This window comes from Pipistrellus kuhlii, unplaced genomic scaffold (genome assembly GCF_014108245.1).
Source record: "Pipistrellus kuhlii isolate mPipKuh1 unplaced genomic scaffold, mPipKuh1.p scaffold_m20_p_23, whole genome shotgun sequence".
Classification (NCBI taxonomy): domain Eukaryota; kingdom Metazoa; phylum Chordata; class Mammalia; order Chiroptera; family Vespertilionidae; genus Pipistrellus; species Pipistrellus kuhlii.
Window position 1 is genome coordinate 1,788,806 of NW_023425522.1, and position 24,592 is coordinate 1,813,397.

Consider the following 24,592-nt stretch of genomic DNA (forward strand, 5'->3'; position numbering starts at 1 on the left):
TGAGGGACCGGCCATGGAGCCGGGCTGCCCTCTGCGTCGGCCGTGCGTGCGGCTGAGAAGCTGGGCCCACAGGTGTCCGCCCGGCTCCGCACGGGCCACACTGCGCCTCCTGTCACCTGCGGCGGGGAGGCTGCTGCAGGCCTCTGACGGGAATGCCGGTGGAGGGGGAGGTGTGGGCGGGCGATGGGCAGCCGCGCTGGCCGCAGGGGGGAGGAGGGGACCGCGGGCCGGAAGCGGGGGGTCGGGCGCACGGCCCCTTGTCCAGCGCTGGGCGGAGGCCGCGGACAGAGGGGCAGAAGCCGCTGGGAAAGGCTTCCTTTTAATGTGGCGGTTGTTCTGACTGGAACGTCTCGTTGGAAGCGTCTGCAGTCCCGGAGCCTCGCCTCAAGTCGGGCGAGGAGGGAGCCGTTGGCCACAGCGGAATCGCATTGGGACCCTGGGCTATGGCGCGCCTCGGGGAGGGCCATGTGGCCCCGCAGCCCCGGAGTGCCTGGGACTGTGCGGGGCGGCTCCGGCTCCCCCTCAGCGGCGCCCCCTAGCGCCGGGAGGCCAGGACGCTCACCGCCAGCCCCGCGGCCAGCGCGGCGGACGCGGCCCCCAGCGCGGCCCCGCGGCGCACAGCCAGCTGCCGCGCCGACAGCCCGCGGGCGGGAGCGGGGCGGGCCGGGGCCGCCGGCTGGAGGTCCGCCCCGAGGTCCGCCCGGAGGTCCGCGGGGCGCCCGGGGCCCGAGAACTTCGTCAGGGAGACGCCGGGGCAGGCGCCCGTGGCCACTGCGGAGGAAAGGGGCGCTCAGCCCTCCCGGCCGGGAAGGGGTATAGGGTCCCCCCTGCTGCGCCCCCCCCCACCGGCGCTGGCCGGGCCGCCCCCGGAGCCGCCCCCCGCGCTGGCCGGCCGCCCCCGGAGCCGCCCCCGCGCTGGCCGGCCGCCCCCGGAGCCGCCCCCGCGCTGGCTGCGCCCCCGGCGGCAGCGGGCGGGATGAGCGCGAAGCGCTGGGTGTGCGCACTGACGGGGTCACGCGCTTCCCTGGAGCCGCGGTCAGTGGTTTCAGGGCGGCGGCCCGGTGCCCGCGGGGCGGGCGGGGGCCTGAGCGGGCCTCGCTCACCGCACACCGGGTGACGGTGCGCCCGGGGGGTGCGGTGCGGGAGGAGCAGGCAGACCCCCCCTCCCCTCAGGACAGGACAGCCCGGCCGGGAGCCTCCGGCCTCAGCTCCGGCCTTTGCGGAGGGGGCACCGGAGAGGCTGAGCTGCCGGGAGCTCCCAGCTGAGAGCCCGCTGCGGGCTGCCTCCCGGGTGAGGGTGAGGGCGTGTGTGAGGGTGTGTGTGTGTGTGTGTGTGTGTGTGTGTGTGTGTGAGAGAGAGAGAGAGAGAGAGAGAGAGAGAGAGAGAGAGAGAGAGAGAGAGAGAGAGTGTGTGTGTGTGTGAGGGTGTGTGTGTGTGTGTGTGTGTGAGAGAGAGAGAGAGAGAAAGAGAGAGAGAGAGAGAGAGTGAGTGTGTGTTTGTGAGAGGGTGTGTGTGTGTGAGGGTGTGTGTGTGTGTGTGTGTGTCTGAGGGTGTGTGTGTGTGTGTGTGTGTGAGGGTGTGTGTGTGTGAGAGAGAGAGAGGGGTGTGTGTGTGTGTGTGTGTGTGAAGGTGTGTGTCTGTGAGGGTGTGTGTTTGTGAGGGTTTGAGGGTGTGTGTGTGACTGTGTGTAAGGGGATGTATGTGTGTGTGTGTGAGGGTTTGAGGGTGTGTGTGTTTGAAGGTTTGAGGGTGTGTGTGTGTGTGTGTGAGGGTGTGTGTGAGGGTGTGTGTGTGTTTGTGAGGGTTTAAGGGTGTGTGTGTGTTTGTAAGGTGTGTGTGTGTGAGAGGGTGTGTGTGTGTGTGAGGGTGTGTGTGAGGGTGTGTGTGTGTGTAAGGAGGTGTGTGTGTGAGGGTGTGTGTGTGTGTAAGGAGGTGTGTGTGTGAGGGTGTGTGTGTGTGTAAGGAGGTGTGTGTGTGAGGGTGTGTGTGTGTGTAAGGAGGTGTGTGTGTGAGGGTGTGTGTGTGTGTGAGGAGGTGTGTGTGTGACGGTGTGTGTGAGGGTGTGTGTGTGTGTGTAAGGGTGTGTGTGAGGGTGTGTGTGAGGGTGTGTGTGTGGGTGTGTGTGTGAGGAGGTGTGTGTGTGAGAGAGTGTGTGTGTAAGGAGGTGTGTGTGTGAGGGTGTGTGTGAGGGTGTGTGTGTGAGGGTGTGTGTGTGTGTGTAAGGAGGTGTGTGTGTGAGGGTGTGTGTGAGGGTGTGTGTGAGGGTGTGTGTGTGGGTGTGTGTGTGTGAGGAGGTGTGTGTGTGAGGGTGTGTGTGAGGGTGTGTGTGAGGGTGTGTGTGAGGGTGTGTGTGAGGGTGTGTGTGTGTGTGTGTGGGTGTGTGTGTGAGGGTGTGTGAGGAGGTGTGTGTGAGGGTGTGTGTGTGGGTGTGTGTGTGTGAGGGTGTGTGTGTGTGTGAGGAGGTGTGTGTGAGGGTGTGTGTGTGTGAGGAGGTGTGTGTGTGAGGGTGTGTGTGTGTGAGGAGGTGTGTGTGTGAGGGTGTGTGTGTGGGTGTGTGTGTGTGAGGAGGTGTGTGTGTGAGGGTGTGTGTGAGGGTGTGTGTGTGTGTGTGAGGGTGTGTGTGTGTGAGGGTGTGTGTGAGGGTGTGTGTGAGGGTGTGTGTGAGGGTGTGTGTGTGGGTGTGTGTGTGTAAGGAGGTGTGTGTGTGAGAGGGTGTCTCGGGCTCAGGCCTCAGGCCGCTGAGAGCACGGGGCCGCGGGCCGCTCTGAGCAGCAGAAGCCTCGGCGTTACCTGCAGACACGGCCCCTTCCTGGGGCCCGGCTCCCGGGCGCCCGCTCTCGGGGTGCTGGCTGCCCTGCCGCCGCGGCAGCCCCGCGTACTTCTCAGCCTGAGGAGAGAGCCTGCCGTCAGCCCGCAGCCTCCGGCTCCCGCGCTGGACCCCAAATCCGGAGCTCCCCACCCCCGCCTCCCCCAGCCCTCATCCTGGGACTGCGCTCCGCTTCCCCCTGCTCCAGCTGCCCCAGAGCGCGCCCTCAGAGCAGCGGAGGGGGGGAGGCGGTGGAGGAGAGGGGCCCGTGGAGGAGAGGAGGCCGTGGGGGGAGGAGGCCGTGGGGGGGGGAGGCCGTGGGGGGAGGGGGCCGTGGGGGGAGGGACCATGGGGGGAGGGGGCCATGGGGGGAGGAGGCAGTGGGTAGGGGAGGCTGTGGAGGAGAGGAGGCCGTGGGGGGAGGGGGCCGTGGGGGGAGGGACCATGGGGGGGAGGCTGGGGGGGTCTGTGTCGTGTCGGGCCCCTCCGGGGGGATCTGTGCCCGGGCCTCCCCGGTGGGCAGTCGCTGACCTGGGCAGAGACTCACCTCGGCCGCCGCCCGCGCCCAGTCCAGCCGCGCAGTGTAGGCGGCCAGGGCCGCCGCCGCCAGCACGCCGCAGGTCAGCATGCCCAGCCAGAGGCCTGGGGGACAGGGCCAGTGGGCGGGTGTCCAGGCCCACCCAGCCCTCCCCCTGCCCCGCCGCGTACCCATGGTCCGCAGTCTGACCACGAAGGCCAGGACGATGCCCAGCGGGAGGCCAACCACGTAGTAGGCGATGGCGTTCACCACGGCCCCGAAGGCCTGCCGGCCGGTGCCTCTCAGGACTCCGCCGTAGACACACTGGGGCGAGCAGAGGGCAGTTGGGGGGGGGGGGGCAGGCGCTCCCACCCCTTTGCTCTGTGTGGCGCTGGAGCCCAGGCGGTGCCGGGTGTGGCTACGTTTGGAGCACAGCTCAGGCCCCCTTCGCCTCTGCATCCTCGCCACACAGAAAGGCGGTAAAGTCAGAGACACTGCCACTGGCCTGGGAGACACCAAACCTCACTCAGAGAGGGGAGGTGTTTTCTGCACTGCTGTAGCAGACCACACAGACTTAGCTTTAAAACCACGCACTGTCATTTTATAGTCCTGGAGCCTGGGAGTCCCAATGGTCTCACCACGCGGACGCCAAGGCTGGTGCCTTCTGGGCCAGGCCAGTGTCCCCCGCCTTCCCCAGCTCCCGGAGCCGCCTGCGCCCTGGGCCCCGCAGCCCGCACAGCAGCGCGCCCACCTCGCTCCCCTCACACGTCTCCTTCTCCGGCTCGCCGCCTCCCACCCCTGAGGCCCTGGCGTGACGCTGGGATCTGATAATCCGGGACTGTCCCCCATCCCAAGACCCTTATGGCATCGGCACCATCCCCAGGTCCTGGGATTGGCAGGTGGTGCTCCTGCGGCCGCTGCTCTGCCCACTGCCTGCCGTCGGAGACTGGCAGCCTCTGTCCGGCCGGAAGCTCGCCTCCTGCTTTGCTTCCCAGCCTCGTCCCCCGGGACCGGAGCGGACGAGCTGAAGAAGCGCAGGCACAGCTCCCGCGTCAGCACCCCGGCTGCTGGTGTTTGGTTGTTTGTATTTTGTTAGGGTGAGGGCTATGGGTACTTTATGGCTCTGCACATGTGAGCAGAGAGGTCACGCCCTGGGGACAGGTGTTGCCTCTTGAACTTTGAAATCTGAACAAGAAACCAAGATGGCGGCTAGGTAAGCACCTAAACTGGCCCCCTCGCACAACAATCTCAAAACAGCAACTAGAAGACAGAACGGACATCATCCAAAACCACAGGAAAGCTGGCAGAGTGGGAAATGTACAACCAGAAAGGAGGAGAGGCTCACCCATCAGGGGAGCCGCAAAGCGCTGAGGGAGGGAGACGCCCGCGCAGAGAGGAGGGATGGCCGAGTGCCTGGCTGGCGGGAGGGGAAAGGAAGCCCCCCACTGCACTGAACCCCAGCCCCAGCAGAAGCCCCGTAGACCCAGGCTCCTATGGGTGGAGTTTGGACGATAGAGAAAGGCACACGGAGACTCAGAGACTGGGAACCAGTGAGCTTCCGCTGGTGCGATTTTTCAGTTTGGCTTGCTGGAACCGCAGGAGGCAGGGAGCCGTTGTTTGGGGTACAAATAGACCTCCTGTGAGTAAACACCTGGGGCGCTCACCGCCCAGGCAGCCTCTCCACACGCTGATGCTAGTCCTCAGCTACTCACGCAGAGGGCCTCAAACAGCTGGAAGATGATGTAGACGGGCAGGACCTTGTCCACCAGGGCGATGACCTCCCTGCAGGGAAGCAGGAACAAGCCTGAGCCCTCGCTGGGAGCCGAAGCAGGACTGCCGCGTAGAGACCTGGCCACTTTCCCGCCACTGCACCTCCTCCCACCCTGTCTCGCATGCAAACCCAGGTCCCTGGCCCATGGGACAGGCAGGTGGTGGGGCCAGGCCTGGGGAACCAGCCCAGGTGCTGGCGTCTCTGTGGGGGCCCAGCCAGGGCGAGCCCGGCTCCCTGTGGACCCAGGGCCAAGCCAGGCACATGCCCATCTCCGAGGACAGCGGCAGCCACTGGGCATTCCCCAGAGGTCGGTGAGGAAACCGATGGCCTACTCGTCACTGGTGAAGACGGAGCCCAGGTGGTTCTTCAGGAGGCTCAGCAGGGCGCCGATAGCCAGCGAGGTGCCAACTGAGAGAGACAGGGGAGAGCACTTGGCTAATCAGCCACGGAGTCCAGCGCGGCCGGCACAGGCCAGCCCTCCGGCCACACCGGGGCCTCGCGTCCTGCATGGGAGCCAGCCACGTGGACGGGAACACTGTTTGCCGCCCTGTGGGAAGGACAGCGTAGAAACGCCTGTCCCGTGGCTCTCCAAGTGGGTCCTGGGCAGCAGCATCAGGATCACCCGGTCACGTGCTAGAAATGAGCCAGAAATGGGAAACTGTGTGTGGGCGGGGGAGGGGGGGGTGGCCCGCAGGAGCTGTGCCGTGGCTGCCTCTAGGGGACCCAGTGCCGCCTGAAGCCTGAGCACCGGCGCTCCGCGGAGGAGCTGATCTGCACCTGTCGCCAGAAGGCAGAGCCAGGCGAGGACACCAGCTGGTTCCTTCTGAGGGGGCCCAGAGGGCCCCAGCTCCTGGGGCCGCTGGAGGGCAAGCTCAGAGCTCAGAGCTCCCCGGGCGGCCGGAGGGAAGCGCCTGGGGAGCCACACTAAGGTGCGTGGTGGCAGGCTGCCCCCAGAGGCCCGAGAGCCCGGCAGAGGGCGGGAAGGAGCACAGCAGGCTGGAATGGGGGGTGGGGTACCGTCCACGGATCAGCCAGGGCCGCTCTGGGCCCGACGCAGGTGTAGCCAGTGGAATAAGCCTGGCTGCTCCACGCCTAGCCCTGCCGCAGGCACCCAGGCCCTCGATCCCCAGCGTGGGAGAGGGTGCCACCTGTGCAGAGCACGCCTGAGGCGGCGGAGCGCTGGGCTTGCACGGTGTCCGCGGCTCCCAGGGACGTCCCCACTCGGACGCAGACAGAGATGCTGAGCCCCATGGGGATCTGGGATCAAGGAAAGAGGGTGCAGTCAGCGGAGCCAGTCTGGGCCCCTCGGATGGATGGCTGCTGAGCCAGAAAGAGGCCGGACTGGCTGTGAAGCAGCCCCCAGCTCCCAGCCCCCAGCCAAGGCCAAAGAGGAGCAGAAAGGAAGGTGGATCCCAGGCAGGCGGCGTAGGAAGAGCCTGCTGCACCCTCTGCTTTGTGGTGAGGGGGTGGGGCCACCCCATCTCCCCCATCAGACGTCAGAGGCAGACGGGCCTGCAGTTAGACTCACATGCTCCCCAGACTCATGAGAAAGTGAATGTTTAAAAGGCCCTGAGTTGCCAGGAAAGCTCCCTGGAGGAAAATGTTTCAGTAAAAGCGTCTGTGAAGACAAGGGTCACCTCACAATGAGTTTGTAAGTTGGGTTCATGACCCTCTGCTGAGCCGGGGGCCGAGCCTGCATCCCGGAGGCTGGGGGTTCGCACCTGAGGACACGGACCCCATGTCTCCAGAGAAAGGTGGGAGAAGAGGAACCCCAGGGACCCTGTCCCCCAGTTCTCTCTGAGGGGTGCAGGAATACAGGCCCAAGGCCAAATAGAAGGTCCCATTTTTTTTCAAGAAAATGCAGAAATCCAGGTTATGGGGTAAAACCTCCTGATTTTAAAATGGTGTTCATTAGAAAAGGATTCTTCTAACACCACTGAGTTCAGTACTGGCCCCGGGGTGACTGCCAGTTGTCTGAGTGAGTCTGGCAGGGCCTGGACCTGAGGGGCATGGGGAGCCCTGAGGTGGGGGGCACCTTGGGACAGAGTGACAGTCCGCTCCCTCCTGTGACGCCAGGAGCAACAGGGGTGCTGGTCGGCGGGGGCACTCACCATGTAGGTGACTGTGGCCACCTCGTAGATGACAGCCTGGGCAGAGAGGTCCACCATGCTCAGCAGGCCTGCAGGGAAGGGAGGGGGTGAGCAGGCCTGTGGGGGGGAAGAGGGGTGAGCAGGCCTGTGGGGGGGTGGGGAGGGGTGAGCAGGCCTGGGGGGGGGGGGAGCAGGCCTGTGGGGGGGTGGGGAGGGGTGAGCAGGCCTGGGGGGGGGTGAGCAGGCCTGTGTGTGGGGGGGAAGGGTGAGCAGGCCTGTGGGGGGGTGGGGAGGGGTGAGCAGGCCTGGGGGGGTGGTGAGCAGGCCTGTGTGGGGGGGGAAGGGTGAGCAGGCCTGTGGGGGGTGGGGAGGGGTGAGCAGGCCTGTCAGGGGAAGAGGGGTGAGCAGGCCTGGGCCAGCCCCGAGGCCCTCAGCGGACGGGCACCTCTGCTTTGGGGTAAAGGGTTTTGAAGGGCAAATTCACAACCAAACTCGTCCTGCTGGGCCTCCAGCCTCCCGGGAGCCTGCCCAGCCTCGGCGTCTTCTGCAGGCCGTTCCCGGGAGGCTTGGCTTTCCAGTTGAACCGAAGCACGTGGCTGGTGTGGAAAGAGCACTGGGCCAGGCCGGGAAACCCAGGGGGCCGCTGTGCGGGATCGGCTCTGGTCAGCCGTCTGTCCTGGGCCTGGCCTTCCCGTCTGTCCGGGGGGCAGGGCGGACTGGCAGTCTCCGGGGCCAGGGGCAGTCTGGTTCTCAGGCAGCGTGGACTCCGTGCTGAGTGCTCAGGTGGAGCCCACACCGGCCAGGCCCATGCACACTCGGCACCGTCCGCTCCACCTCCCACTCGCTCGGGGACTTCCCCCGCACTGGGTACCCACTGGTGCCAGGGCAGTGCTGGCATTCACCACAGAAGGCCCAGGCCTGCCCCTGGGAGCTCAGACTGAGGGGAGACAGTGCCCCCAGTTGGCAACTGGCCAACTACAGGAAGGGGCTCCTGAGCTGGGTGAGCCGCCCACGGGGCCCCCCACCCCCGCCCCTACCCCCACCCCCACCCCCACCCCGCCCTTCCACATACCCATGAGGAAGCTGCCGATCTCATAGGCCCACCACTCGATGCAGATCATGAGCATGCTGGGCAGGGCCAGGGAGAAGAAGGGGCCCCAGTCCTGCAGGCACTGCACGGACCAGCCTAGGAGCAGAGGCCTGAGCTGAGCAGCAGCCGCTGTGCCCCCTGCCAGGCCCAAGAGGCATTGTACCCAGGGCAGGCCCTGGCCCAGTGCTGGGGGGGCTTGGAAAAGGGCGTGGGGACAGGGCATCCTCTGCCTGGCCAGGGCCACGGAGCAGCTGGGGGTCAGGGGCGGCGGGAGCCCCGGGTGCGGGCGGGGGCCGCTCCAGCCGGGACACCACAGGATCTAGGGCAAGCGCCTGCCCTCCTGGGCTCTGTCTGCTCATTGGAGAGCCGCGTCCTGTCTTTGCTCTGCTTCCCGGGAGGGTCACGGAGGCGGCACACTGAGGCCAGAGGACGAGCCCATGGCAGGCAGACGTGGGGGCGGGGGCGCCTGGCCTGGAGGAGGCGGCCTGCGTGGTGCCTGAAATGCCTGGAGGCGGAGCCACAGGCCGTCAGCCCTCAGGAGGCAGAAAGGCTGGAATCTGAGCCTGGGAGTGGACAGGCCTGGGTTCGAGTCCAGCCCCCACATGTACCATCTTTGGCATTTGGGGAGTCGCTTAGCCGCTCAGTTTCCCCGAGGGGAGTGGGAATAGTGGGTGTGCCGTTAGCTGGGCCAGGAGAGCCGGCCGCTGGTGACACCAGGGTTTGCCTGTTGTTACTGCCACTCCTGAGGTCCAGGGGCCAGCGGAGGGCTCTCAAGCCTGACTCCTGCGGGCTCCGCCCCGGGGCGCATGGGGTGAAGGGACCCCAGGACTTCGAGGGGGGAGTCCTGAGGAGGAGAGCAAGGCCCTGAGGGGACCAGAAGCAGGTCGGGGTGGGGGGCCTCCTCACTGGGGCTCCAGGCGGCCTCTGCCCGCCCAGGGGGCGCCCGGGTCGCGGGGCCGCCCACCTGCCCACGTGTCCCGGTGCAGCCTCCTCAGCGTGATGTGGAGCAGCAGGAAGACGGTCTGCGCGAACTGGGAGAGGGTGTTGGCGAAGGCAGAGCCCCTGCAGGGAGGCGGGGGCTGGGCTGAGGCCGCAGGCCGAGGCAGGCAGGGCTCCCTCAGGCCCCGGGACCCCTCTCGCCGTGTCTCTTTGGAGGGGCGTCCCCACCAAATTCCACATGACCTCCCCCTTCTGGGCGGTGAGAGCGGCCTCCACAGCCTTCGTCGTGGGTGAAGCAAGGATGACACTGGCCTGCCCCAGGGGAGGGTGGGCACTAGGTGCGCATGTCCCCGACAGGCCCCCGAAGCCCCTCGGCCTCACCTGACCCCCAGGCTCAGCACCGACACCAGCACGTAGTTGGCCAGGGCGTTGATGCCGTTGCCCACGAGGCCGCTGAGGACTTGGGGCCAGACGATCCCCTGAAATAAACGAAAACTGGCCTGGCCTTGCGATGGGCTGGGCAGGACCAGGGTGTGGGCACATCGGGGGGTGCGGAGAGGCTGGAGGCACGGGCTCCCCTCGGGCCCTGTGCCCGAGGTCAGGGTGCCCAGGCTCAGACTCGGACACGGAGACGGGGAAAGCCCTGCCCCGGGCCCGGACAGTGCGCTAGCCACCCTCCGGGGACTGGTACCTGATTTTGCAAGTATTTTGCCAGCAGGTTGTAAAGAAAAATCACCTGCACAAAATAAAACACACCACAGGTAAACAACTACCAAAGCATGACCAGACGGACATGAACAGGGACTTCTCAGGGATCTGAGTTTGCGGCAATTACTCCACCAAAGTTCCGAGGGACCACAGGCAGGCTTCACCTGGTGCGCTGCGCCCCGCCCGGGGAGAGGCAGGGAATGGCGGGCTGCTGCCAAGGCCGAGGGCTGCGGGTGCTGGCAGCCACCCCAGGCCTCCCACCCGCTCAGGAAGGCTGCCCCGTGCCTGATTCAGGACACACCAGATCCTGATCCACAGGTGTGAGCGCCTGGCGCAGGCTCTGGGCACTGGAGACAGCCATGGGAGGGGGCGGGGGCAGCTGAGCAAGGCGGCCGCACCAGCAGCCTCTCTGAGCAGGTTCAAGGCCCATGAGGAGGGTCTGGGGGGTGTAGGTGTACGCAGATCCCCGGGAGGGAGCTTTCTTTCCCTGTGGAGCACACGGATCTGGGGGGTGCGTGTGCGCGTATGTGTGTACGTATGTGTGCATGCATGTGTGTGTGTGTGTGTGTGTGTGTGTGTGTGTGTGTGTTGGGGCACTCTGTGCTCTCTCTGTCCTCTGTCAGCCTGGCCCAGGCCTGTGCCATGTGCCCATCCCTCCCTTAGCCTCTCCTGTTGAAGGCGGCGCAGTGTCAGGAGTATGGAGCCGGAGCGCACTGCCCGTGTTCAAAGACTGGCTCTGCCCCACACTTATACCGTGTGATTCTGCCTCCCTGTCTCCCCGGGATGTTATGTGCACCTATTACACACACACACACACACACACACACACACACGTAAGCAAAGTGATTACACAACCGCACTGGCATCTGTAAGCATTCCAATGCCAGGTGAGCATTATGTAAGTCTTATTGTTGTTCATTAAAGTTTGCAGCTGCACCCCATGGGAGGGACTTGTTTACTTAACACAGGAGTTCCCCCCGGGGAGCTTTGTAGGGTGCTTCCCCCTGCGCGGGCACGTGGCCCTGTTGGACAAATACCCACCCTCCCGGACTGAAGAGCAAAGCCTGGTTCTGGGGAAGACGTGGAGGAGAAACAGCCCTTCCACGTGTTCCCACGACACAAAGCAATCCGGCGCGGGCGGGCCGGCCAGGTCGTGCACTGGCTTTTCAGCGTGGGTGGCCGGTCTGCCCTGCCAGGCCTGGGCGGCCCCTTCCTTCCCAGCTTTCTCCTCAAGAACATCGCCCCCTGGTGCCATGGAGGGTAAGTGGGTTTGAGAGACAGGAAGGCAACTCGAGCTGGCAAGGCCAACCCTGCCTGCCAGGGAATGACATGTGTCTCTGAGCTTCAATCCCTTGAGCGTGGCCGTGGATGGCAGAGCAGTCGAGGGAATTGGCCCAGTGGACACGCTGCTCATTGAGCTCTCAGTAAGTTCATGAGAGGAAAGAAGGCAATCCTAACTCAGAAAATAGTAATATGCAGATTGACCATCACTCCAACACACAACATGGCTGCCCCCATGTGGTCAAAGATGGCTGCCCCCATGTGGACACAAGATGGCCGCCACAAGATGGCTAGCAGGGGAGGCAGTTAGGAGGGACCAGACCTGCAGGGGAGGGCAATTAGGGGTGACCAGACCTTCAGGGGAGGGCAGTTAGGGGTGACCAGGCCTGCAGGGGAGGGCAGTAAGGGACAAACAGGCTGGCAGGGGAGTAGTTGGGCATCAATCAGGCTGGCAGGGGAGTGGTTAGGGGGTGATCAGGCTGGCAGGCAGAAGCGGTTAGGGGCAATCAGGAAGGCAGGTAGGCGAGCAGTTGGGAGCCAGCAGTCCTGGATTGTGAAAGGGTTGTTAGACATTCCTTGAGGGTGCAGGCTGTACTGAGGGACACACAACCCCATGCACAAATTTTGTGCACTGTAAAGATATAATATGCAAATGGTCGTTACACGGTGAAGTGTAATGACTGACTGCTTAACAACTGGATCACGGATCAGCAGGAGGGGGTGGGCAGTGAGCTACAAATGGTTGGCAGAGAGCTACAGGAGTGGGCAGGGCAGCAAGTTAGGAAGGGGGGCAGCAGCAGCTACTGGCGAGCTTTTGGCGCATGGATTTGTGCACAGGGCTACTAGTTTATAATAATGACTGTAGGGAACAACCCAAATACCTAACGTGTAGGATCGGTTAAAACATTGCGGCACAATGAGGTACTATGTGGCCTTTTAAATGGGTTTAATCATATAAAGGTACTAACGACATATTTGAAAGGGAAGGAGCAGGTTATGATACAATATACCACATTGGCCTCATTTCAAACTGCATATGTGTATGTGTGTTTGAAACCACGCATGTGTGAGTAGAAATAATCCTGGAAAGAGAACCTAGTTCTCTCTGGGTGGTAGGGTTACAGGTGATTTGAAATTTTCCTTCCCCCCAGGCTTCTACAATAAATGGTTTTTTGATCAGAAAAGGCACGTTCTGTTATTTTTACAAGTTCAATCTGCACGGACCAGAAAGGACTGCCGGGGGTGCCTCCCAGCAGGTGGGGAGGAAAGGGGGAAAGCCCCATTCGGGAGGGGAAGCCTCCGCCCGGGCCCAGCCTTACCGGGAGCGCGGGCATGAAGATCAGCACGTACTCGTGGGTCAGCCTGCAAGAGAACCGAGCGCCAGCCTGGCAGCGGCCTCCCAGCGCGGCTCCCTGGGGACCCGGTTTGCTGAGCGGCTCTCCGGGCCCTGCAGGAGCCGCCAAGACCAGTGGGGGTGCCGCCACGTGCCCCAGGAGGCCCGAGGACCGGCCACAGGGCCTCCGCACAGGCATGGCCTTCCGAGTGCGCGCGGCTTTAGGGGGTAAAACGCCCTCCTGCCAAGAGCTAGCCAATGAGCGCACATCATGTACAGTGAACAAGGAGGTCCTATGGGGGCGTTTCCAAAATTAATAATAACCGTGCAATCTATCAGAAATCAGTTCAGTCCTATTTCTCCTTTTTGGGACAGTGGGTAGTGCACAGTGCATTTCTTTCCTTCTTTCTTTCTTTCTTTTTTTTTTTAATTCTCACCGAGGACATTTCTCCACTGATTTTTAGAGAGGGGGGAAAATCTATGGGAGAGGAGCACATTGATTGGCTGCCTCGACACGGGCCCTGAGCAGAGTAGAACCCAGGTCCACAGGCCAGCGCTCTATCCACTGAGCCAAACCGGCTAGGGCCACACTTGTTTCTGTCATGTTCCAACTGGTGCTGGGACACAAATGCAAATAACACGCAGATCCCTCCTTGGCCTCTTTCCTCCTGAATTAAAACTGGCCGCTTGTCTGCCCCCTGCTGGCCGCAGGCAGAGCAGCATGCTGTGCGGAAGAATCCCCAAACCTAGCCTGGACCTCCCCCAAGGCGCACTGTGGCTGTTTCTGATCCCCAAAGCGCGGCACCTGGGAGGAGCGGGCGGGGGCTCCTTTGGGGTCCCCTGCCCGGGGGCCTCACCTGGACACGGGGCCCTGCCCGGGGGCCTCACTGGACACGGGGGCCCTTCCCGAGGGGGGGGGGCCTCACCTGGACACGGCGCCCTGCCCGAGGGATCACCTGGACACGGGGGTCCTACCCGGGGGGCCTCACCTGGACACGGGGGTCCTACCAGGGGCCTCACCTGGACACGGCGGGGTCCTGCCGGAGCAGCAGCAGGATGTGCTGGGTGTTGAGGAAGAGCGCCCAGCAGGGGAAGCAGCAGAGCAGCAGGATGAGCGTGCCCCGCTGCAGGATGACCCCCACGTGCTTCTTGTTGGGGCTGCCGAAGCTCTGCAACACAGCCGCCCTCAGCGCTCCGGCCCGGACCCCCGGGGACCCCCGCGGCCCTCCTGCTCGGCCAGCACAGGCAGCAGCTGCCAGCCAGGGGCTCCCAGCGTCTTCAGAGCTGTTCGCCCAGCACCACCCGGTCCCCCACTTTCCCTCCCGCGCCCCAGTCCTTCCCCAGCCCAGAGAAAGGCTGAGGCTGGAGCCTGGACAGCATTCGCCAAGTCACCTCCAATGGCAGCCAGGGCCCAACCCAGGTCCCCAGGCCCACCGGAAGCCCAGAACTCGGGCCCCCCGGGCAGGGGTCCTATCTGTGCGCCCTCAAAATGTGACACGCGGGCAGGGAACCTCTCCACCCCTTCCTCCTTTGGGGGCCCCCACCCGCTTTGGGCAGCATGGAGGGACCGCGCTGCCCGCCGGGCTGCAGGAGGCCCGCCTACCTGGGACATCAAGGTGTCACACGCGGAGGACACGCCGAGGCCCACGGACACGCCGCACACATTGACGAACTGATGCCGAGAGGAGGAAGCAGGCCGTCAGGAGCTGCCCACGGAGGGCGCTGCCCTCAGAGGGGCTGCATCCGGGGCAAGGCCACCAGCAGCAGCTGAGACCCCCTCTGGGCGGCCGCCCGCAGACTGTGTGCCATCTGTGAGGGCCAGTCCCAGCTGGATGCAGCTGTCAGCCCTGTGCTGGGTCTTCTCCAGGAAGCCCTGGGGGTGGGGGAGTGCCCCTCCAGCCCTGCTGCACTTACGGCCACGGAGAGGGTCACGGACGCCAGCTCCACTTTGCCCAGGTGCCCGCAGAACACCGAGCTCACCACATAGATCATGAAGGACAGCATCTGGAACAGGAGCTGGACAGGCAGCCTGGGTCACAGCCCGCACTCACCGGGGCCCAGGGGCCCTGAGCTGGCCCAGCGGCCAGGGAGCTGTGCCCTGAGCTGGCCCAGCGGCCAGGCCGGAGAGGAGACAGCGCGCTCCCATGGCTGTGTGGACCCGGCTGTGGTCTTATTGCCTAAACGGGCAGGAATGAGACCCCGGGCAGGAGCCCGAGACTAACACAAGCCTTCACCGCTGCTACCCATGTCATGGAACCACAGGCCAGGCCACATATAAACAAAAGGAGGAGGAATGAAGCCCAGCAAAATCTTAGCAATGGCCCTAGCCAGTGTGCTCAGTGGTTAGAGAGTCTGCTTGCTCACCAAAGGGTTGGGGGTTCGATTCCAGTCAAGGGCATGTACCTGGTTTGTAAGTTCGATCCCCAGCCTAGTCATGGTGCGTGTGGGAGGTAAGCAATTAATGTGTCTCTGTCACATCCATCTTTCTCTCCCCTTAGCCCCTCCTTCCCACTCTTTCTGAAAATCCATGGAAAAAATACCCCTGGGTGAGGATAAAAAAAAAAAAAAATGTCCAGGTAGTGGGACTGGAGATGAATTTCTTTCTTCTTTATAACTTTTTGCTTTGTCTGAAACTTTTACAAGGAACACACACCAATTAGCTTTTGTAATCAGAAAAAAATAATGTATCCGAAGACATTTTCCCTTGTCAGTAAAAAGGGCAGGGCCTGGCCAGTGTGGCCCTGTGGCTGAACCAAGAGGTTCCGGTTCAATTCCTGGTCAGGGCACAGGCCTGGGCGCTGGGCTCCATCCCTGGTAGTGGGCGTGCAGGAGGCAGCCAATCAGTGATTCTCCTATTTCTCTCTCTCTCTCCCTCTCCCTCTCCCTCTCCCTCTCCCTCTCCCTCTCCCTCTCCCTCTCCCTCTCCCTCTCCCTCTCCCTCTCCCTCTCCCTCTCCCTCTCCCTTTCTTTCTGAAATCAATAAAGTACACAAACACATACATGCATGCACACATACATGCACACATACATACATAAAAAGGGCAGCGGGCTCCCTCTTCCCCCCGCACACGAGGGGAGGCCTGTGGCTCCTGCCTCAGAGGCTCTCACTGTCCCTAGGAGACCGCCCCGCCCCACCAGCCTGTGGTTTCTGAAGGACAGGCCCTCCTCTCCCCCCGGCACCATCGGGGACAGCCGTCTGCTGTCCGCCACGCTGGGCCGCAGCCCCTGGCACCCCCAGATCATGCCGGAGCAGCCGGCCCCAGCCCCCCGGCCCGCACTGCCACCTCCTTACCAGGGGTCCGGACAGGACCAAGAGCCGCCACGCCTCAGCCCTGAAGCCGACGGGGACCAGCTGGCAGGGGGCAGGGCAGCAGCCCCCGCGCTGCCGGGGCCCTGCGTCCCGGAGGCTGTCCATCCCGGGCCCTGGCTGCCGGCCGGGCTCCCCGCACGCCTGAGCACGCGCCTGAGCACCCCCCGCCCGGCCTGGACCCGCGGCCAGGTCACCTGGCAGCTGGCTAATGAGTAAGGAGAGGGAGGAGGGCTGCCTTGAAGACCAGCGTGGGACAAGCCTCGCCTCCTCGGCGACCCTTGGGCCCTGGCCCTGGCCCCACAAGGGAAAGCCCAGCGCCCTGGCCGCCCGGAGTCACCAGGGCTGGCGCTGTGGGTGCCTGTGTCTGCTCTCCCCCAGGTCAGCGGCGAGACCTCGAGGGGGAGCTGGGGCAGGGCAGGGCGTGCTGGGCCTGGGGAGGGGGACTTGGGAGCCTTACAGGCCGAGGTGACCGTGCCCAGACGGCTCCCCTTTCATAGAAGAAGAAATGGAGACAGAGAGCCGGCCGCAGAGCCCAGACCACATCCAGGGGGGCTGCTCACGAACCCTGCCCTGCGGAGGGAGGGTCAGGCGGGAGCCTGGGGTGGGGGCTGGGTCTGGGACCCTGGCAGAGACCCCTCGCCCTCCCTCTGCCCCCTCCCCTTTGGGCAGCAGCACTGGGAGCCCGGTGCCCGGCCTGAGCAGCCAGCCCCCTGCTCTCGCATCTGTTCTGCTCAGTGAAGCTGTCCCTGGGCCGCCTGCAAGGTTCCTTCCGCCCCTGGTCTCCATCTCTTCCCGTCCACCAGGGTGGGTGTGCCCCCAGGACAAGCAGCAGCCCAAACCGGGGAGCGCCCAACCCCCCTCGCTGGGCTCAGGCTGCCCCAGGAGAGGAGGAGTGAGTGAGTGAGGGGCCCGGAACGTGCAGGCAGGACAGCTGACCTGGGAGGGGGGGGGTCGCGTGCGAGGCTCCTGTCCCCAGAGCGCCCAGCCGGGAGCTGCACGGAGGAGGAACCAGACAGGAGATGCTCGCCACGCCCTCCTGCGGCTCCGCCGGCGTGCCGCCCACACCACTGGGCCTCCTCCACAAAACGTTCCCAGTTTGGGCACCGGGCTCCTGGCGATGTGTTCTTCCTCCTCTGCCGAGCTCCTAGTGGGATATTCTACAGCCTGGGCACTAAGCGGTGCCTTTACCACCAACCGAGGGGGACGAGAGGACGGCACTGCCCCTGGCATTGCCGGCACACGGCACAGAAGGCGGCAGAGAACAGCGAGGCACTAGGCCCCGCGCCCCTCCAGGGCCGGGCAGGCGCGCAGCTGTTTGGCTTCCTCTGCCGAAGGTGACTGAGCCTCGGGGTCCCTGTCAGCGGGAGGGCGGAGGCCGGCAGTGGTGCCTCCTGTCGCCATCGCTCCAGGGACTGTCGCGTGAGGACGTGCGTCTCCCCGGGCCCCGCTGTGCAGCCCGGGCCTCCGAGGCCTGGCGGGGGAGCAGCCACTGCAGAGCCTGTGGAGGCCGCAGCCTAAAAGCGGCCTCTCTGCCCAGACTGCGGGGCAGCCTCCACAGCTTCCTCCGGGGCCATCACAGGCGCTCTCCATCCTCCGCCTCCGCGCCGAGGCCCTGAGCTAGGGCAGAGGGTCTCCCGCCGCCTGGCAGGGGCCGGGACTCACCATGAGGAGGGCCCCAAAGCTACCAAGTCCTGGTGGGGGACCCGGAGGACAAGGGGAGCAGGGTCATCGCGAGCCCCTGCTCACCTTCCAACCCCCAAGAGGAGCCTGCTGGGCAGCGGGTGCCCTTGCCTGGCACCCCACATGCCACGGCCAGCCGCAGCCTGGGACGGCCGACCGGCAGCTGACGCCCGTGCTGCCCTCTGTTTACTCGGTTACTTGTTAACTGTCAGCTCCTGTACTTGGTTACACTTCACCGACCGGAGCAGTGAGGTGTCCCTCGGCCTCCCCGAGGGGCTCCCCCTCCCCCCGAAAGCCTGCTGATTTCTGGGTTTTAACGCCAGAAAACGCCGTGAGGTTAGAAAACAGTGACTCGAGCCTTCGAACCCAAAGGGCACCGCCTGGTGCAGCCCGTCCTCCGGGGCGGCCTGTGCCCGGAAGGCACCTCATTAACCCGCCGGTTACCACGCGCCACGGCCAGGGCCGGACGTGGCAGCGCCCAGCGAGCCTCCCGGTGACCCTGCGGCTCCACGCGGAGGCCTCGTCACCTTCTCTGTGCCTTCCCAGAGCCGTCTCCCCCGCTGCCGTCCTCTGGCTGGAATTCTTATTGGCTGGCCACTGCCACCACCTTGCCGCAAATACTCTCTGCTCTGTAGAAGACAATCCTTACTCCTTTTTAAAAAAAAAACCAAAAAAAAACCACGTTTCTTTATTTATTAGAGAGAAACATCGACATGTGGTTCCACTTATTTGCGCACTCGCTGCTGCTTCTTGTTTGTGACTTCCCGGAGCCAAACCCACAACCTTGGTGCATCCGGACCCGCTCTCACCAACGGAGCTCCCGGCCAGGCTCTGCCCCAGGGAAAGCCAGGCCAGCTCTGCTCCCGCCCTCAGGCTGCCCCCCTGCCCAGCTCCGTGCAGCCTCCTCCCTGCCCTCCTCCATCGGGCCTCCTCCCGGCCTCCGGCTCTGGCTTCCCTGCTCCCAGCCGGACTGCTGCATCGTGTCCTCGGGAAGGAGGCCGCCAGCACTGTGGGCAGCTGCCCGGGGAGCCGAGCAGCCCTGCAGGCTGCAGGTCACACTCAGCTCACGCTTGCTTTATACACAGAGGTCGCCTGGGTTCACCTGGCCTTTCTGTTCTGTGTCCTTGACACTGCATCTTGGGGGCCTTGCTGGCACTGAAGGGACTGCCTGCCCGGAGCTGGCCACTCCTAGGGATACAATCAGCTCTGCACCTGTCACGCCAAACCAACCCCGGCATGCACAGCCCGGCACCCTATGCGTTCCCACCTTCTGCCCTAACCACCCGAGCCCGCTGCTGGACACCCAGGCCGGCAGGAGTCATTCCAATGTGTCCATCGTAAACCCTTCCTTCCCAGGAAGGGACACTGAAGGCTCTCCCCTCCTGACTGACCCCGGGGCTCCCCACTGTGGTCCCAGTGACATGGAGTGCCCTCCCCTTGGGAACTTTGTGTGAGAAATTATCTTTTCAATGGCAGTTGTGTCCTGATCTCTTGCCCTTGTCATACCTGAATAATAACAAATCCTATTTAATAAGAATAATATGCAAATTGACCATCACTCCAACACACAAGATGGCTGCCCCCAAGGGGTCAAAGATGGCTGCCCCCATGTGGACACAAGATGGCCACCACAAGATGGTCAGCAAGGGAGGGCAGTTGGGAGAGACTAGGCCTGGAAGGGAGAGCAGTTGTGGGTGATCAACTCTGCAGGGGAGGGCAGTTAGGGGTGACCAGGCTTGCAGGGGAGGGCATTTAGGGGCAATCAGGCTGGCAGGGGAGTGGTTAGTGGGTGATCAGGCTGGCAGGCAGAAGCGGTTAGGGGCAATCAGGAAGGCAGGCAGGTAGGCAAGCAGTTGGGAGCCAGCAGTCCTGGATTGTGAGAGGGATGTCCACCTGCCGGTTTAGGCCCGGTCCCACCATGATTGGGACATCCCTCAAGGGGTCCCAGATTGGAGAGAGTGCAGGCTGAGCTGAGGGACAACCCACCAGCCCCCGTGCACAAATTTTGTGCACAGGGCCTCTAGTCTATCAACAAGTGAATCTAAAAATCAAGTGAATAAAAAATCTGATGAACAGAATAAACTGGCAAATATAATAGAATCGGGCATAGAAAGGTAGTGGAGTGATCATCCTTGGGGGAAAGGGGTGGGGGTGGGGGTTGGGAAGAGACTGGACCAAAATCGTACATCTATAGATAAGGACAGTGCGGGGGGAGAGGGAGGTTAAAGGCAGAGGATGGGGTGGGAACCTGGTGGAGGGGAGCTATAGGGGGGAAAAAGAGGAACAACTGTAATAATCTGAACAATAAAGATTTATTTAAAGGTAAATCACGCAGCACCTGACCATTCAGTCAGGGCACTGAACGCTCTTCCCTTAGATTATCAAATAAAAACATGACAGCAGCCAGCACAGCATAGCCGTCCGGTGTAATGAATCTAAATTGTACCTATTTTTATTTTATTTTACTTTTTGTCCAGGTTGGCAAAAAATATAATCTATTTTTTGTGTGCCACGGAATCTTAGTAATTAGCTTATGTGTGCCATGAAATGAAAAAGGTTGAAAATCGCTGACAGAGACTAGAGGAGCCCGATTGATGAATAGGCCAGACTTTCCCTTTACGTCAATGAACACTGGAAAAGTCCTTGGGCTCTTAAGTCAATCAGCTACATAGTGAACCTTGTTGCATAACAAATCTTATTGAAGAAGGAGAAAGAGAAGGAGGGATGGGAAAAGACTAAAACAAACAGCTTGGGCTTGGCTTGTGGCATGTTGATTCCTGCAGATTTCCCAGAGAATGTGTTTTGTTGAGTGTGGAAGTGTATGTGTTAATGTAATAGCATATGCAGGTAGAGATGTCTCTACATTATGTGCTAATTAGACCAACAGCATTAGCATTTTTTTTAATTGGTCTTATACCAACCTTTTCAGGTAGATAGATATGCTAACCTTCACTTTTTAAAAATTTATCTTTATTGTTGAACATATAAATAAAGATAAATTTTTATACCTGCCTGCTTTCCTGATTACCACCTCCACCCCACACCCACCCCACGTCTTCCCTGCACTATTGTCTACCAATGGACTATGCATATATGCAGGTAAGTTTTTGGATAATCTCTTCCCTCCCTCCTTCCCTCTGAAATTCATCAGTCTGTTCCATGCTTCCATGTCTCTGGATCTTTTTTGTTCCTAGTTTATTATTATTTATTTGAGTGAGATCATGTGGTACTTGTCTTTCTCTGAAGGTCCTCCATGCTGTCTCAAAGGGTAAGAGATCCTTCTTTTTTACTACTGCATGGTATTCCATGGTGTAAATGTCCCACAGCTTTTTATCCACTCATCTGCTGATGGGCATGTGGGCTGTTTACAGACCTTAGCTATTGTAAATTGTGCTGCTATGAACCTAGGAGTAATCACATTCTTTCTGATGGATGTTTTGGGTTTATTAGGATATATTCCTAGAAGTGGCATCATTGGATCGAATGGCAGTACCATATTTAATTGTTTGAGGAAACTCCATACTGTTTCCACAGTGGCTGCACAGTCTGCATTCCCACCAGCAGTGCACTAGGATTCTCTTTTCTCCACATCCTCGCCAGCACTTGTCATTTGTTGATTTGTTGATGGTGGCCATTCTGACAGGTGTGAGGTGGTACCTCATTGTTGTTTTAATTTGCATTTCTCTGATAATTAGTGACATTGAGCATTTTTTCATATGTCTCTCAGCAATCTGTATATCCTCTTTGGAGAAGTGTCTATTCAGGTCTTCTACCCATTTTTTAATTGGATTGTTTGTCTTCGTTTTGTTGAGTTGTATGAGTACTTTATATATTTTGGAAATTAACTCTTTATCAGATGTATCATTGGCAAATGCGTTCTCCCATACAGGGGGCTCCTTTTTCACTTTGCTAATAGTTTCTTTTGCTGTGCAGAAGCTTTTATTTTGATGTAGTCCCATGTGTTTGTTTTCTCCTTAGTTTCCTTTGTCCTAGGAATTGTATCCATAAACATATTGCTATGAGAGGTGTCTGAGATTTTGCTGCCTATGGTTTCTCCTAGCATTTTTATGACTTCCCTACTTACATTAGGTCTTTTACCCATTTTGAGTTTATTCTTGTGTATGGTATAACTTGATAGTCTAGTTTCATTTTCTTGCATGTACCTGTCCAATTTTCCCAACACCATTTATTGAAGAGACTGTCTTTAATCTATCATAGGCTCTTGCTCCTTTGTCAAATATTAATTGAGCATAATGGTTTGGGTTGATTTCTGGGTTTCCTGTTCTGTTCCATTGATCTATATTCTGTTCTTATGCCAATACCAGGCTGTTTTGAGTACAGTGACTTTGTAATATAGCTTAATATCTGGCATTGAGATCCCTTCAACTTTATTCTTCTTTCAAAAGCTTGCTGTGGCTATTGTGTCTTTTTTGGTTCCATATAAATTTTTGGAGTGTTTGTTCTAGAGCTGTGAAATATGGCATTGATATTTTAATGGGGATTGCATTGAATCTACTGATTGCTTTGGGTAGTATGGACATTTTAATGATGTTAATTCTACCCATCCATGAACATGGTATATTCTTCCACTTGTTTATATCTTCTTCTATCTCTTTTTTAAAGGTGTTCCACGATCCCCAGCCCACAAACACTTCCCAGGCAGACAGGCTGTGGGGAGCAGAGAGTTGTTGTCTTTCTCAAGCACAACAGTTACTAACAAACTTCTCTTTCCCCAGAGGTCACATGAGGACATGTGAGCTCATGTCTGGCCCTGGCTCAAAGGCAAGAGGATCTGTGCAGGCAGTGCCGGGCCAGGCGAGGGCAGCGTTCCCCGGGCAGCCACGGAGTTACCTGGGCACCTTGTCACAGGAGGAACAGGGGGAGCAAGCTCTTGGTTTAAAGCGCAGGTCAGACCACACAGGTGCAGACCCCTCCCCAGCCCAGCCTCCCTCCCCGCAGCCTCTGCCTCCCTCGCCTCCTGCTCTGCTCAGAGGCTAAGGCCCATCCGCAGTGTTGGCAGAGACCAGAGCGCCAGCAGCTCACTCAGGACCCTGCAGGGAAGGGCCGCCATGGCGCCGATGACCTTGCTGGGCAGGAGCCCAGAGGTGGAGGCCAGCCCTGGAGCCTGGGGCATGAGTGGGGCTGCACCCCCAGGAGCACATGCTCCCCAGGCGCTGGTTCTGGGTCCAAGGTCTGCCTGAGGCTGTCAACGCCGCGGTCTGCCCTCCCGGACAGCCTCTGTTGCCCTTAGAGAAGTTAAGCAGCACAGGCCACACCAGTTGGCATTTTCAAAACTTTGCATAAACGGAGCAAAGGATGCTGTTTCTATCACTAACCCCTGGCGGGAGAGTCCACAGGCCCTCGCAGCCAGAGCTGTAGGTAGGAAGGAAGTTCCGTCCGTGAGACGTGCTTGTTGGGATCTGACTGCGTGGCCGGTAAGCAAGCAGGGCCCGGGGCCGCACCAGCCAGCACGTGGCCAGGCCGCTTGGTTGGGTCAGGAGGCGGGCGGTTGTGGGGCAGTGCCCCTGCCCGGCACAGAGTGAGCCTGGAGGAAGCAGAGGTAGAGGGAGCTCTCCTGGGGGCAGCTCCCAGGCGCCCCGGAGTGCTCCCAGAGGCCAGGCCCTCCCCTGACCTGGTAGAGCCTCGTTCTCTGTGTTAACTACTTCCTGTTGAAAATGCCTCCAGTGATTTCCATTTCCTGTTCTGGTCCCATAGACTCAGGCCCGGTGATGGGGGGCACAGCCGGGTGCACCCCCAAAGTCCCCTGCAGCCGCCGTGGTGGGGAGCGCTCAGGGCAAGCAGGGCGTTGGGTGGGGAGCATCATCCTGACCCTGCGGGAGGGACCCGACAGTGGCTCAGGAAGAGCGAGAGTAAATGGAAAAGGAGGACAAGGATGGAGAGGAGGAGGGAGGAGAGAGGTGAGCCTGCGGGGAGTCACTGCAGGGGAGGGGGGGCAGGCGAGAGGGAGAGATGGACAGCTGAAGGGGGGGAGGCCAGGCCTGTCCTGAAAACAATAGGGGATCCCCATCCACTATTCGAACGTAAATAGCTGAGAACTCCCTTCACAGTGGTTACCTACAAGTAGGGGAGGGACAGTTTAGTGTCACAAAGAGGGGACCGGAGTCCCGGAGTCCTGGAGAGGGTGGCTCCTGGCTCAGCGCCTCCTCCGAGGGCGGCTGTCTCCAGCTTCTGCCGCCCGGGGGTCCTCTGGGCACAGGGGCCACCACCCCAACGGCCACACCCCGACGCCGCACAGGCTGAGCGAGGGGACAGCCCTCTGCTGCTGTTTGACCGCCCCAGACCCACAGCCACGACGGGCACCCGTCCTCAGTGCAGCCCCAGCCAGCCGAGCAGCTTCTGCGCCTCACGGCCTGCTGGCCCTCGGCCGCACACTAACTCCACCTGCGGGCCTCCTTACAGATTAACCCGCCTCCCCTGGAGCCAGAGTCAGACGCTCGGAAGATGAGGATGATCCACCCATGAAGGCCCATCGTCGTAACAACAGCGCCGCTCGGCACGCTGCCCGTGGGAGGCTGTGAGCGGGGGACAGGCGGTGGACGGCAAATCTCTGTCCTTTCAGCTCTGCTGTGCCATGTGCCTAAAACTGCCATCAGAAATCAAGTCTAGCCTGGTGGTGGGGCTCCGTGGTTGAGCATCGCCCTATGAACCAGGAGGTCACAGTTCAGTTCCTGGTCAGGGCACAGGCCTGGGTTGCGGGCTCCATCCCCAGTGTGGGGCGTGCAGGAGGCAGCCGGTCATTGATTATCTCTCATCACTGATGTTTCTCTCTCTCCCTCTCCCTTCCTCTCTGAAGTCAATGAAAATTTTTTAAAAAGAAATAAAGTCTGTTAAAAATGTTTAAGCTTAGGACCCTAGGCATTAGTATTGTTTTTAAGTTCCTAAAGTTGTTACAATATTCCTGATTTAGACTATTTGGGGGGATTTATCTCTGAACTGGGGACAAAGTGGCCTTTCTTTGAGGTGAATGTCTGAACAAAGTGGGGGTTCTGGTGCCTCTGCTGCTCACCAGGGCCCAGCGGCCCGCCAGCCGGGAAGTTGCTGCAGA

General features: G+C 61.0%; 1 protein-coding gene across 2 annotated transcripts; it reads right to left on the minus strand.

Moving 5' to 3' along the window:
• Positions 1-205: 205 nt before the first annotated feature.
• Positions 206-16,139, minus strand: SLC47A2 (solute carrier family 47 member 2). 2 transcript variants are annotated; one of them, XM_045586505.1, is made up of 18 exons: positions 15,829-16,139; positions 14,451-14,552; positions 14,140-14,208; positions 13,557-13,705; positions 12,523-12,565; positions 9,906-9,950; positions 9,596-9,693; positions 9,240-9,337; positions 8,258-8,371; positions 7,207-7,274; positions 6,641-6,685; positions 6,244-6,352; positions 5,428-5,503; positions 5,037-5,106; positions 3,516-3,648; positions 3,355-3,449; positions 2,792-2,888; positions 206-771 (listed from the first exon to the last, which is right to left on the minus strand). In XM_045586505.1, the coding sequence occupies exons 1-18, from the start codon at positions 15,949-15,951 to the stop codon at positions 536-538; spliced, it is 1,770 nt and encodes a 589-aa protein (XP_045442461.1). In that variant the 5' UTR covers positions 15,952-16,139; the 3' UTR covers positions 206-535. The 2 variants fall into 2 exon arrangements, with proteins under 2 accessions (XP_045442461.1, XP_045442462.1); XM_045586506.1 differs by lacking the exon at positions 6,641-6,685 and having other exon boundaries at positions 15,829-16,122.
• Between the last annotated feature and the right edge of the window lie 8,453 nt (positions 16,140-24,592).

Excerpts from the sequence above, each read along its gene's own strand:
- SLC47A2 (XM_045586505.1), bottom strand. The coding sequence starts at position 15,951 with ATGGACAGCCTCCGGGACGCAGGGCCCCGGCAGCGCGGGGGCTGCTGC. Across the intron at positions 13,706-14,139 it reads GTGACACCTTGATGTCCCAG|AGCTTCGGCAGCCCCAACAA; the intron begins GTAGGCGGGCCT and ends GCTGTGTTGCAG. Across the intron at positions 9,694-9,905 it reads CAAAATACTTGCAAAATCAG|GGGATCGTCTGGCCCCAAGT; the intron begins GTACCAGTCCCC and ends CGTTTATTTCAG.